The sequence below is a fragment of the Aotus nancymaae genome, unplaced genomic scaffold, assembly GCF_030222135.1.
Source record: "Aotus nancymaae isolate 86718 unplaced genomic scaffold, 86718_ANA_hifiasm-v0.15.2.pri h1tg000006l, whole genome shotgun sequence".
NCBI classification, from domain to species: domain Eukaryota; kingdom Metazoa; phylum Chordata; class Mammalia; order Primates; family Aotidae; genus Aotus; species Aotus nancymaae.
This window is the reverse complement of record NW_026988417.1, coordinates 39716582-39731319: the sequence shown is the minus strand read 5'-3', so window position 1 is coordinate 39731319 and position 14738 is coordinate 39716582. Positions and strand designations below refer to the sequence as shown.

The 14738-nt window shown below is 44.0% G+C and overlaps 1 protein-coding gene across 5 annotated transcripts in view; it reads left to right on the top strand.

Annotated features, from left to right (window-relative positions):
• APBB2 (amyloid beta precursor protein binding family B member 2) overlaps positions 1–14738 on the top strand; it is a 404376-nt gene that overhangs the window by 254827 nt on the left and 134811 nt on the right. For all 5 annotated transcript variants that reach the window (XM_064366631.1, XM_064366633.1, XM_064366628.1 and 2 more), the window contains one exon: positions 12796–13004. In XM_064366631.1, the coding sequence (XP_064222701.1) occupies positions 12796–13004 (209 nt within the window). The remainder of the gene's footprint in view (positions 1–12795; positions 13005–14738) is intronic.

The following is a 14738-nucleotide window of genomic DNA, read 5'->3' as shown; positions in this document are numbered from 1 at the left end:
AGGTTATAGTTCACATCCTCTCAAGACTTTACTATCGCTAGTTAGAAAATACATGTTTTATTGTGTGTTTAGGTATTTTGAATTAGACTTTCCAGTGATAATTAAAATATTAAAATATTTTATTACATCTAAAATAGTCTATAACTAGGTCATATGATTCACCTTAAATATAAGTATATGGATGGATGGATGGACCAATGGATGGGTGAATATTTATAAATACAAATTTTCCTTCTGGGTAATTTTTAGCTGCTTACATTTCATGCCTTTTACATAAGTTTGTGTGCAAAGTTCTCCTGACTGTATTGTGTTTGGCTTTGGTTAACAGTCTGTGAACGGAGAGGTATAATTTCCTTTTATTGTCCACCAACCTTGGATCACGTCCTATCTGCCTACTTTCATGAGAATATGAGGCGGAGGCTGGGCGCAGTGGCTCATGCCTGTAACCCCAGCTCTTTGGGAGGCCAAAGCTAGCAATCACCTGAGGTCAGGAGTTCGAGGCCAACCTGGACAATATGGTGAAACCCTTTCTCTACTAAAAATACAAAAATTAGCTGGTGGCAGGCGCCTATAATCCCAGCTACTTGGGTGGCTGAAGCAGGAGAATTGCTGGAACCCGGGAGGCAGAGGTTGCAGTGAGCCGAGATCACATCATTGCATTCCAGCCTGGGCAACAAGAGTGAAACTCCGTCTCAGAAAAAGAAAAAAGGGAATATGAGGTGGAGCAGAAGCAGTCCCCCATCAAGATTGTCTTAAATAGAAAACAGATTTAAACTGTTTTTTTCTGACTTCCTTTGTTTCTTTAAGGGCTCAACTGCATGACACAAAACAGCCATGTGCTGAGTAAATAGGCACCCTATATTCAAACAAGTGTGTTCTCACGTGATACATTGTTTCTAAGTGGGTGGTCAGTGCTATCTAGTTTTCTTGATCTAAGTACAAATAACCTTTTAAATAAAAAAAAATGTGGTTGTTGCAGACTCTCAGAAATCATTTTTTAATGAAGAAACACACTGTGGTTGATGGCATTTCAAAAAATGTTTTGTATTACAGAATATTTTTTTCCAAAGCCATATTTGAATGTAGCAATTGATAGCTAATAATAATAAACATTTACTGAGTGATTACTGTGTGCCCAGCTTATGCCACATTCTTTGTTCCCCATCAACCCTGTGAGATGGGAGCTGAAATCAGCTCTGTCTTACAAAGAGCAGACAGGTCATTAGAACTTAAGCCATTTTGTCTGAGGTCACACAGCTAGCAGGCATTGGGGCTAGATTAGATTCCAGGCTGTGGGCATGGCTACAGAGCTCCTGTTTCTGATAGTAATGCAGCCCCAAGAAAAATGTAGTTGAGTAAGCCCAGCAAAAACTATGCCTCGTGTGTTTAAATTAAGAAACTTTCGTGTTGATTTTATGCCAACGTTCTTGATAAAAATAGATGAAGTATGTAATGTTAAAAAGCCCAAATTTAAGGACCATTTAAGTATTGAGTTCTTGGAATATTTACTCAAGAATCTTTAACAGAAAAATCCTCAGCTACAAATAGCTTCCTATTTTAAAGATACTCAGAAATCTTAACATTAATTTTTTAATGAAAAATATGGGGAAAGGTGTTAGGAAATTAACACTCTCAGAACTGTTAAGGGTTTTTTTTTTTTACAACTGTTAAAATAATGCTACCATAGGGAAGTTCAATTGAGTACGAAGTGTAATTTTTCTGAGGCTGTAGTAGACATTTCAAGGCCTAAATTATATCTTGGAAAGACATATTAAGATATATAAGGGCCTCGAAACTCTTCGGGTGGACATTCCTCCCCTCTGGCAGGCCGGTGGGTCAGGATTCTGGGCGCTCCCAAATTTTGAATACTTTGGGGCCTGACCCTTTGTTACCATAGTCAGTGTTTCTGCCCTTTCCTTTGGTTAAGGACGATTTCACATCAGAGTCTAAGCAGCCTCTGTTCGCTGCCTGGAACCCTCAGCAAACCTAATCTTGATCTAGGCCTAGAGTCCTGGCTCTGTGCTGTTCATTGTCTTCCAAAGTTGGTGGTGAAGCTGGAGGAAGTGAAGAGCCCTGCTTACTGTATTCTGACAACTAAAACTTTGGGCCAGAAAAAATAAAGGACTAAGTAGTGAGAGAGAAAAAAAGAGACAAGCAAAAGAGGAGGGCCACTGTGTGATCAGAAAGATATTTTTTGGGCCAGCTACAGTGGCTCATACCTATAATCCCAGCACTTTGGGAGGCTGAGGCATGTGGATCACATAATGTCAGGAATTCGAAACCAACCTGGACAACATGGTGAAAGCCTGTCTCTAGTAAAAATACAAAAATTAGCCGGGCGTGGTGGTGCATGCCTGTGATCACAGCTACTCGGGAGGCTGAGGCAGGAGAATCGCTTAAACCCAGGAGGCGAAGGTTGCAGTGACCTGAGATCACACCACTGCACTGCAGCCTGAGCTACAGAGGAAGACTCCATCAAAAAAAACAAAAAAAAACAACAAAAAAAACCAAATCACATAATATCTTCAAATAATCTTTGCATAAAGGATGAATCTTTAGCCAAGACTTTACACCTTATTACAGACAACTCACCCCTAATCAAGCGACTTTTCTGTTGTAATGACATACAGGCTTTTTCCTGCCACGTGACCTTGCCTTTACTGTTCCCTCTACCAGGAATGCTGTTCTCTTGTCTCTTCCCAAGGCTGGCCCTTCTCCTACATTAGGGAGACCTCACTCCCTTGGAGTCCTTCCCAGACCATCGTCTTAAATACCCTGCCGTATCCCCAGACATAATTGATCACATTACCCAGTTTGCTTCTCTTACTCATTGCTGTATTCCCAGCTTCTAGATAATACTTGTCATTATAGGGGGTCATCAATACGGAAGAATAAGTAAGTGGATGAATGAATGACTAAATACATGTCACATTTCTTCTTCTGTGGAGCCAGTAGTTAGATGGAGTTTGATGGAAAAGAATGACTACCTGATCGGGCATGGTGGCTCACACCTGTAATCCCAGCACTTAGGGAGGCCAAGGCGGGCAGATCACCTAAGGTCAGGAGTTTGAGACCAGCCTGGCCAACATGGTGAAACCACGCATCTACTAAAAATACAAAAAATTAGCTGGGCGTGATAGTGCGCACCTGTAGTCCCAACTACTTGGGAGGCTGAGGCAGGATAATTGCTTGAACACAGGAGGCAGAGGTTACAGTGAGCTGAGATTGCAGATTCCTGGGCCCCACTCCCGAGTGACCGAGGCCCTCCTGCAGTGTGCGTTCTCACAGGTCCTCCAAGTGACTCTCATGCTTGAGAACCAGTGTCTTGGGCCATGCATGCAGTTCCCCATCTATTGTCATCACCTCTGCACCCCCAGCTGTAAACCAGTGTCTGGCACAGAGTAGACAGGAAGTATTTGTTGAATAAATTAAGCCACTTTCCCTCTTTCCTCTCCACCCCATGCCTTGCACACCCAAAGCCCTGGGTGCGTGAAGGTTGAGGAAGGGAGTGATTGCCTTCCTGAGGACCTGAGGAAATCCTGGGCTCTGTAATACAGACCTTGCTTAATTTAGACCTTCAGCTCACCCCTTCCTCCTTCTTGTGCCCTCCACAGCGGGAGAAGAAATTTCCAGCTGCTGCTAGATGCTCATCTGTTTTCATTTGAGCCGTGGATTTCTGCAAGTGAGCCCAGAGGGGAGAGGGTGATTAAAAGTGGGCTTGCTTCATACACTGGCCCCACCTGGGAGTGATCCTTGTTCACAAGCCAGGCCCCTAGCCCTGGCACCCGAAGTGGCTGGAAGGAGCCGGTCTTTGCTGCTCACAAATGGGCTCCTTGTTCTCAGAGCAAGTATTACTTTTGGCCCAAGAGGCTCCCAGCACAAGAGAAACTTTGTGGGGCTCTCCGCCTTGCTATTTTTACTCTCTGACTTCCAGGCCCTGCTTCCTGTTCCCTCACAAAAGAACAAAAAGCACAAATTACGAAGGGCCTCAGAGCTCCTTTGAAAGGACACGGATGGCTTTCAGCTCCCACTCTTGACCTGTCCCCTGTCAGCAGGTGACAGTGCCTTCGGCCAGAGGCAGTAATGACAGGAGACCAGAAAGGAGCGACGGTGGAGAAGCATGTGGATCTCAGTTTCTGCAGCATGCGGGGAGAGGAATTTGATCTTTAAGCCTTCTAAAGCAGGAGGGTTTTAGAAATATATGGGCCAGCGGGAGTGGCTGGCCTGGATTTACTGGAGCAGAATTCAGGAGAAAGGCATTTAAAGGAGGCCCCTGGATAGAGGCCTGAGTTGGAAGTGTTCTCATTTTTTATATCCCTAGAATGTCGAGGTGGTTTGGGACTGAGGGCCAGTCTGTGGGGTGAATCTCAGTGTTGTTACACACCATTTGACCATGGTCAAGTCAGCTACGAATCTCCTAGTCTCAGCCCTGTAGCCATTGTTTGGTTATGTTGTCACCCCTATTTATTCATCTTCTGATTTCCCAGTGCTGTCCATCCTGATTTTTCTCAGGTTTCTGAAAAAGCAAAATCCATTTTTTTTTTTTTAAGACAGAGTTTTGCTCTTGTTGCTCAGGCTGGAGTATAGTGGCACAATCTCGGCTCACTGCAACCTCCGCCTCCCAGGTTCAGGCAATTCTCCTGCCTCAGCCTCCCAAGTAGCTGGGATTACAGGTGCCCGCCATCACGCCCAGCTAATCTTTATTTTTTTTTTTTGTATTTTTAGTAGAGACGGGTTTTACCATGGCAACCAGGCTGATCTCAAACTCCTGACCTCAGGTGATCCACCTGCCTCGGCCTCCCAAAGAGCTGGGATTATAGGCGTGAGGCACCGTGCCTGGCCTAAAATCCATTTTTATATCAGGACATAGTTTACCTTTTTGGCTTTAAACCCATCTGGTGTCCTCTCTGAGCCCTAGAAATGGGGATAAAGATAGTGTCTCCTTCATAGGGCAGCTATGACAAACCACAAGCTCCTGCAATGAAGGACGCAGGATGCGTGATACAGCACCTAGTGGCGTCAGCGTCCTTGCTGTTCTTACTGTTAGTAGCTTTTATAAAATCCCAGCAGTATGACAGTACTTGCGTTCAAGCCCTGAAGGACCCAGATTGCCTTGTAGCTGGGATTTCTGTGAGCATTAAATGCAGTGATATGTATGAAAACATGCTTTCCTTTGTGGATGGGGAACTTTTTTCCTAATGAAGGCCTCAGACCCACAGTTAGGGGGAAGCTCAGAATCATATTCAAATACAAAACAAATTTATTCATTTGGGGTTGGCTTATGTTTGAGAGAAACCTAGAAGTTTCACAAGTCTGCTTAAAAATGGAGAATGAGGGCTTCAATCTTTATTTTAAAACTTATGAAATATATTTGCTTCCACATTAATTGAGAGAGGAGAGACATTTGGAGAAAGAGAAGATGTCTTGTCACAGTAGAGGCGTCATCGGCCAGCGGCACACACGGTGTATGATAAGGAAGACAACCAGCAAGGCAGGTGGGGATGAATCTGGACTTGCCTGACCTCCTCAGATCCTGGAAGTCTGGTCCTGCTGAGGGAGCCTAACTGACCTTCTTCTCCACTGAAAGTCGCCATAAGATTATCTTTTGTTCTTTTTTTTTTGAGACAGAGTCTCACTTTTGTTGCCCAGGCTTGAGTGCAGTGGCGTAGTCTCGGCTCACTGCAACCTCTGCCTCCCGGATTCAAGCAGTCCTCCTGACTCAGCCTCCTGAGTAGCTGGGATTACAGGAGCCCATCACCACTCCCGGCTAATTTTTGCATTTTTAGTAGAGACAGGGTTTCACCATGTTGGCCAGGCTGATCTTGAACTCCTGACCTAAGGTGATCCGCCCGCCTCGGCCTCTCAGGGTGCTGGGATTACAGAGATCTTTTGTCCTTATCCTTTGAACCATGATGATAATTTAACCCCAGAGGTTCTGTAGTGAGCATTTTCCTTGGGATCTATGAAAAGATGTTCTTATATTGTGACTTTAGTGGCTCGAATGTGCTGCTGTAGTATTGGCTTCTTGAGACCTAGTATATAGTGATAGTGATGATAACACAAACAGTGACCATCCATTCAGTAAACACACCTGCTGTGTGCCAACCTTTATCCTAAGTGTTTTATAACTACCCAGTGAGGTAGGTACTATTTTATGATCCCCCTTTTACAGATGTGCATTTGAAGCCCAAAGAGGTTGCGTAACTTGTCCTAGGACACTCAGATAGGGACTGGCTGAGCCAAGATATATATGAAGGTCTCCGCCGCGTTGACACTTCCAGTTACCATGCTGGTTGCACCACGCCACGGCTGCACTGAGCTATATCACATCTTCGCAGACTCTTCGCTGGTTTCCTGGTCTCATTGGAACCAGCAGGAGTCTTGAATGAATCCTTCTTTTTGCTTGGATTATCTTTTAAGTATTGAAAAATGCCTTGACTAGGCCGGCTTTCTATTCTGGCATATCTCTTTTAAGAAACAACTGAAACTTTTGATCTCAGACCACTGAGGTATTTTTTTTAATTGTGCAAAACAACCTACACAGGGATACATCTCTACATGTAAGCATACAGCTTAACACATAATTATAAAGGGAGCATCGATGGCCCTGCCACCCAGTCAATAAATACAGCATTTCTAATACTCCAGAAGTCCTTGAGAAAACTCGCTGTGATCTTCACTGTCTCTCTCCCACTCCAGGTATTCTGTCTTCTGTTTTTGGTGATGACTGTGTCTTTGCATTTCTTTATAGTTTTACCATCTGCATCTATATGCCTAAACAATGTAGTTTAGTTCTTGAACTTGGTATGAACGGACATCTGAACAATTACTGTATTCTGTTTTGTCTTCCTTCTTTTGAGCTATGATATATTTGTAAAATACATACATATTGTTGTGTATAGCTCATTTTTGTTTATTCTGCTGTAATTTATTCATTGTCTCTTTTTAAATGTTATTTTAATTAAAAAAATTTTTTTTTGAGATGGCGTCTCGCTCTGTCGCCAGGCTGGAGTGCAGTGGCGCAGTCTTGGCTTGCTGCAACCTCTGCCTCTCGGGTTCAAGTGGTTCTCCTGCCTCAGCCCCCGAGTAGCTGGGACTGCAGGCACGTGCCACAACACCCGGCTAATTTTTTGTATTTTTAGTAGAGACAGGGTTTCACCATGTTGGCTAGACTTTTCTCAACCCCCGACCTCGTGATTTGCCTGCCTCAGCCTCCCAAAGTGCTGGGATTACAGACATGAGCCACCATGCCCAGCCAGTTTTTTAAAGTTTTTAGTAGACATGAGGTCTCCCTATGTTGCCCAGGCTGGTCTTAAACTACTGGACTTAAGCAATCCTTCTGCCTCGGCCTCTCAATGTGCTGGGATTATAGGCGTGAGCCACTGTGCCCAGCCAATTCATTCTGTTTTAAATGGTTGCCTAGGTTGTCTCAAGGTTTTGATTATTTCAGTGATGCTGATATGAATATGTTACCTGGTGCACATACCAAGTGTGGAATTGTTGGGTCATAGGGTAGAGATATCTTCCACTTTACTAGTTAATACTGTTTTCTTTTCCAAAATGATTGCACCAAATTACCCTTCTACGAGCAGCAGTGTCTGTAAGATCCTGTTGTGCTGCATGCCTGCCAACAGTTGGTGTTGTAATACTTTTTAATTTTTGCCGAGCTGACTGGTGTGGAAGGATATCTACTGTGTTGTGACTTGAGGCATTTTAAGAGCTCTGCAGGCTTTGTAGTAGATTTCTGCAGTTTAACTCTCCTGTAAACCTTCCCTTCAGTAGCCCCCGCAGTTGGTGCCAGTGCCGGTCCTCCAGTCCAGTCGCTCTGAGATGGGTTCCCGTGGTGCACGTGAGGCTGCCCAGTGCCACATCTCACCCGCTAAGAGTACTGCTGCACATGATGCCCCCAAACAGAAAAACATTCTCCAGGGTGGAGGTCTTTTAGAATATTCCCACTGAAAACCAAGAATACCACACTGTGATTTCAAAGCTCTAAGCAGATCCATCAAACGTGGGTGCGTGATGGACGCTCAACATAAGCAAACTGCTGAGAGTCCGAAGGGCAGCGGCACTGCCAGACACCGTTCCCTTTCCACAGTGTTCAGCCGCTTGCCGTGTCTTCCGCAAAGCTTCACTAAGTAATTTGTGAGAACCAAAGGGATTGAAGCTTTCTCCTCGAATCGCCTGGTGTTTTCCAATAGTCCTGTTTTGTTTTGGTCTGCATGCGCTCCCTCCTGCCTCGTCTGTCCGCTGTGATGCCGTGGGACCCGTCGGAGGGCGGCCATTAAGCGGCTTTGCAGCACTCTGAACAATCTTTTACAGAAGCAGCTGTTTGGTATTTAGATACCTTGATTCCACTGTTCTCTTACCTTAGCTATGGTTCAAACTTTATTTTAAATAAACATTTTAAAGAAAAACTGACCCTTGTTTTCAAAGAAAATCATACATAAAGACCAATGTGTAATGACGGACAAAACAGGCACTGCTGTGGTTGCAAAGTTCAGGAGGGGCCTGGACTTCCACCTGCCTGCACCACTGTCTTCTTCCCGTCCCACCCCTGCTTTTTTTTGAGACAGAGTCTCACTCTGTTACCCATACTGGAGTGCAATAGCACAGTCTCGGCTCACTGCAACCTCCACCTACTGAGCTCAAGTGATTCTCGTGCCTCAGCCTCCTGAGTAGCTAGGATCACAGGTGTGCGCCACCAAGCCCAGCTAATTTTTATAGAGATGGGATTTCACCATATTGGCCATGCTAGTCTCAAACTCCCAATCTCAAATGATCCACCTGCCTTGGCCTTCCAAAGTGATGGGATTATAGGTATGGGCCACCATGCCTGGCCTTCTTCCCCAATTTGATGACAATTGAAAACCATTGACTCATTTAATAAAGTCCAAAGTATTTATTTAAATATATACATTTTTTTTTTGAGACAGGATCTCAGTTCCATCACCCAGGTCAAAACGCAGTGGCATGGTTGGTGCAACCTCCACTTCTTGGGCTCAGGTGATTCTCCCACCTCAGCCTTTTTTTTTTTTTTTTTTCTTTAGACAGAATCTCACTCCATCACCCAGGCTGGAGTACGATGGCATGATCTCGGCTCATTGCAACCTCTGCCTCCTGGGTTCGAGTGATTCTCCTTCCTCAGCCTCCTAAGTAGCTGGGATTACAGGTGTCCACCACAATGCCTGGCTAATTTTTGTACTTCGGTAGAGACAGGGTTTCACCATGTTTGCCAGGATAGTCTTAAACTCCTGACCTCAAGTGATCCACCCGCCTAGGCCTCCCAAAGTGCTGAGATTACAGGCGTAAGCCACTGTACCTGGCCATCCTCAGCCCCTTGAGTTGTTGTGACTACAGGCACGCACCAACATGCCTGGCTAATTTTTTGTATTTTTGGTAAACACTGGGCCTCATCATGTTGTTGAAGCTGGTCTTGAAGTCCTGGACTCAAGCAGTCTGTCTGCCTTGGCCTCCCAAAGTGCTGGGATTACAGGCGTGAGTTACTCCACCCAGCCTAACTAAATGTGTAGTTCTATGTAGAATAACTAAGCAAATTGGTCTGTGAAGGTTAAACAAAATGAAGTATGATGGTGCTGAGAGTCTTCACTCGGCATACTTCCTGCCTCCCTGTGGAAATTCTCAGGACAAAAAATAAACAAATTCTCACTCAAGATTTCTTGGTCTCCAGCCCAGGACTCTTTCTAATTTATTGTATTATATTTCTTTTTATCCATGAGGACATTCACATATGCCATCAAGGGATAGATAAATGTTAGTAAGCTTGGGAGTCATGAAATTGTTCTGTTCTGTGAAATCGCACAGAACTGATTTCTTTAGAATTTCTCTTCTGCTAAGTGCCAAGTTCCAGTTCCCATCATTGGAAGTCCTAATTGATTCACTGGTTTCTTCCTTCTTTTCTTTTTTTTATCATTTCAGTCTTAAGGTTATACCTGAATTCTTCCTTCTTCTTTATTTATTCCCTCCCTCCCTTTCTCCCTTCCTCCTATCTCTTTATCCATCCAATTTTGATTGAATACCTGCCATGCTGGGTGTCGAATATGATGCTGAATAAGACAGATATGATATCTGCCTACCCTCACAGGGCTTAAATCTTTTAAACCAATGTGAGGTAATATGGAAAGGATTCTAGAAATGATTCTAGACCTATTAATAATACTGTAGGTGTGCCCGCTTCGCTTCTGTCACCAGCACCATCGTTACCATCTATTTCTAGCAACAGAATAAACCTCCTTTTTTATTTTACTTCAACAAAATCTCAGCATAAGCTTAATAAAACTAGGGTGCGTTTGGTTGAAGATAAAACAACCCTATTCCTGCCATTCAGCACAAAGTTCCTCTCATGCTACCTCTAGGTACCCCCTTAGCAGTCCAGCTTGAAAGCCACCAACCTTGGCCTCTGCTGTTGGTCTGACATGATCTCATGTTTTGATGGTGTATTTAGCTATTCTTCCTGCATGTTAATGTCTCTGTGGTAAAGACAACTAGGCTAAATATATATAAGACCTCATAAACCACAGAAATGGTAACTGGCAGCTTCTTTGTATCTTTTCATTTTCTAGCCCCAGAGCTGTCTGTGAACCACTAGAATGGGACAAGGAAACCCACTTGCTAGAGTTTTCTCCAACTTAATCTCAAAACCTATGTATTTTACCTTACGTGTCCCACTTGAGATGCCGAAAACAAACCAATAGCAGAAATGACCCCTTCATTCCCTGAAAAGGAGACAGGACAAAGAAATGTAAACACATGTTTGATTACAGTTTCTGTAAAATTTGGTTAACTTGGAATTATTTAATTATGTTTCACTCCCTGTGGAGGGGAGGGGGAAATTCCCAGCATAATTTGAGACTAGTGGCACTTTTGCCTCTGGCAGATTTAAATGAGGAAAGTGACTGCCTGCATGTACCTCTGTGCCCATAGTCTTCATCAGCCCCTTTGTTTTGTTTTGTTTTGTTTGTTTGTTTTGAGATGGAGTCTAACTCTGTTGCTCAGGCTGGAGTGCAGTGGCGCAATCTTGGCTCACTGCAACCTCTGCCTCCCTAGTTCAAGCGATTCTCCTGCCTCAGCCTCCCGAGTAGCTGGGACACAGGCATGTGCCATCACACCTGGCTAAATTTTTTGTATTTTAGTAGAGACAGGGTTTCACTGTGTTAACCAGGATGGTCTGCATCTCCTGACCTCGTGATCCACTTGCCTTGGCCTCCCAAAGTGCTGGGATTACAGGCGTCAGCCAGCCCCTTTGTTTGATTTCTCTGTTTCTCACGGTGGCTCTGCCTCCATGATGCCTGCCCACATGATGCAGCGACACTGGCACAGAGCCAGGCCCACTTGTGTTCTCATTTGAATCGCCAGAAAGCAGTCCAGCTGCTTTTGTGTGGCCACATAGGAAACAGCCTAATCCTTAGAATAAAATGAATCTCCGGATTTAGAGCTAAAGTTTGTGGTTTTTCTTCCTACCTACATTGATGTAGCTGCCTATGATTCCCTTACTGCCCCTCCATCTCGGTGACTGTCTCATTCTACTTCCTCTTCCTTCTCTTCTCTCTTCTCTAGCGCTGTCACCCATTTCCTAGTCTACTCAAGGCCAAGAATGAGATTTTTAAAGCCAGTAGATAATCAGTAAACTGATAAGATATATAGAAAGGGCAGATGGGATGAGAATTGTGTAGTAGTCATATTTTATTTGGCCCTCGCAGTGTTGAAAGGATTAATTTTTGGAATTGGAATGACTGGACGTTGCAGGTGCTTCCCGCCTTCCACAGTCACCACCATTCTTTGTTGTCTCTCACCCACACTCCGCTTCACATGTTTACATCACTGGCCTGTCTGTACAGTCAGTCTGGTCCATTGTTGACTTCCAAGGCTTTTCAATCTGCTTTCCCTGGCAATCTTTTTTTTTTTTTTTTTTTTTTTTTTTGAGATGGAATCTCACTCTGTCGCCCAGGCTGGAGTGCAGTGGTGTAATCTCGGCTTACTGCAACCTTTGCCTCCTGGTTTCAAGCGATTCTCCTGCCTCTGCCTCATGAGTAACTGGGACTATAGGTGTGCGCCACCACACCCACCTAACTTTTATATTTTTAGTAGAGACAGGGTTTCACCATGTTGGCCAGGCTGGTCTCAAACTCCTGACCTCAGGTGATCCACCCGCCTCAGCCTCGCAAAATGCTTGGATTACAGGCGTGAACCACGGTGCCTGGCCTTCCTTAGGAATCTTTTGTGCACAATTAGAATTCTAGAGTTATTACAAACAACTGCTACTATTGCTATTTTATAGGTGTCCCAGTCAAATGAGAGAGATTCTTAAAGCACATGAAAGATATAAACATAGCACTTATTTATAGAAAGCATTTTAAGAAAATTAGAGTTATAATTGGCAATGACATGATGCCAACCAATAAATCTTACTAATTGACAAAAGCGTTCAGTACACTCTGCGTAACTATGTGAATTTTGCTTGGGGAGTTTATTCTGGTTTGGAGCTTTATCTTGTTCATAGGGTTCTTAGAGCTGTAGGATGACTTGATAGTGAGGCTTCTGTGTCCCTGTTCTCAAGTGCCAGCCTTCCTTTCCACTTCTTGTTTCCATATTACCTGTTTTACAAATACAGCTCCACACATCAGTATGGATGGATTTCACAGACGTACCAGGAAGAACTAAGCATTTGGACTATGGACACATCTGCCTGTGGGGTTCGCCTGACAAATAGTGCTGAAATTGAAAGACTCTCTCTCTTTTAATAAAATTTTCTCTTTTTTTAACCCCATTTTTCAGCGGATATATGGAGTGATCACTCATTTCAGACTGATCCAGATTTGCCGCCTGGCTGGAAAAGAGTCAGTGACATCGCTGGGACCTATTACTGGCACATCCCAACAGGAACGACTCAGTGGGAACGGCCCGTCTCCATCCCAGCAGATCTCCAGGGTTCTAGGAAAGGGTCACTTAGTTCTGTTACGTCATCTCCCACCCCAGAGAACGAGGTAAAACGGAGTGTCTTTTTACCAGCTTAGTAGAATAGATGTAACTTGTGGTTTCTCTTTAGACTAGTTGCTTCTGCCCCAACAGGTCATCAAGGTAAGCTTTTTGATTATTGTGCATGTTGCATTTGAAATCTCAGTAATGCTTCCTCTTAGTAAGTAGTGTTAATATCCATCTTTCAGGGATGTTTTTACTTTTTAATGGCTTTTGGTCTCTTGAAACACCATTCCAGGTACAGAAAGCAAGGTGGGGCTGATGAATGAGAAGTGGTTAAGATTCCCTAGGGCTCACCAAGGCAGTACTTTACTCTGCAGGTACCATTGCATGGTGCTGGCTCCATAAAATATTTACACACAGAAGAACATCTCTTGGCCAGACGTGTTATAATTACTACATATCTGATTAGCCTTGGGTTCGTTTGATAGCTTGGAGGGAATGTCTGCAAGAATAACCCTGGAGAGCCCTCAGATGCTTAATTTTTATTTTTATAATATCTGTTTAGCAGAAGTGACATTATTTTAGAAACAATTAGCAGCATAAATTTCTGCTGTCCCTGAGGAAGAAATCTGAATGTTTAAACAAAGAATTGAGGCATTAAAAAATTTCATCGTGGTGTTTATTAGTATAAGGATCCCCACAGTGAACCTTGTTGAATCCCGAAAGCAAAATATTCAGGAGAACTAGATTTGGAAAAGGTCACGATTAAGTAATGACTTCTTTTGAGAAAACTGGTTTGACCCCTGACACCCAGGCATTTCTGCTCCTTTCTGACCACAGTCTTTGGTTCTTTGAACAAGGTTATCTTTTTTTGCTTTGAGGCATGAAGGGCATTGGAACTGCATCCCTTACCTGCGGAAGCTGCTTTATCTGTTTCCAACTGTTATCGCCCTTCCTGTTTTTAAAAGTAGACAATGTCTTGTTTTCTAAATCTTTGATTATGTACTTGTTCTTCTCTGGGAGACAGTAAGCCCTATATTCTCATCACATTCCTGCTGTTAGAGGGCTTTGGTCTCTCATTTACACAGCCTGGACCTCAGATTCTCCAACTTGAAAGTGATGGACTGGGGCAGCCGTACCCTCATCTGTAGGCAAGGACTTCGGTTTATCTGTGCCTTACCCTGGTCATCAGGCACATGCTTCAGGACCACTGAACCCCATAGGGCTTTGTTGCTTATCACTGAGCAATTTTGACAACTTTGTATTGAAGCATAATAATTCCTACTCCCTGGGCAACTTCTATTCAATCGTTTGTTCATCTTGCATTAGGTGTGCTGGGGGATAAAGATGAACCAACACCGTCTCGGCCCTCAAGGAGCTTGGCATGGAGAGGAGTCCTCTTCTTGTCCCTGCCCAGTTGCATCCTGGGATTCTCCCTGTACCACGGTGGGGGCCTCCTAGAAGCCGAGCCGGCCAGGATCATCCTCTATTCTCACTAAGGCACAGACGTGCCCTCCCTTTCTTACCTGTATACCTTTTCTCTTGGCATCTCAGTTGCCAAGAATCTCTTTCTTTGTTCCCCTATTCCAAGCCTTTAACCATGTTAATTCCTCTATTCCAAACCTTTAACCATCTCCCCAGCCAGGGAATGCCCTATATCCAGAGGACTTCATTCCCCTATTCTAAGCCTTTAACCATCTTCCCAGACAGAGAGTGCCCTATATCCAGAGAACACCAGGGTGAGAAGGCACCATGTGGTGCCAGCATTCATATATTACAGACAGGGACATTGAGGTGCA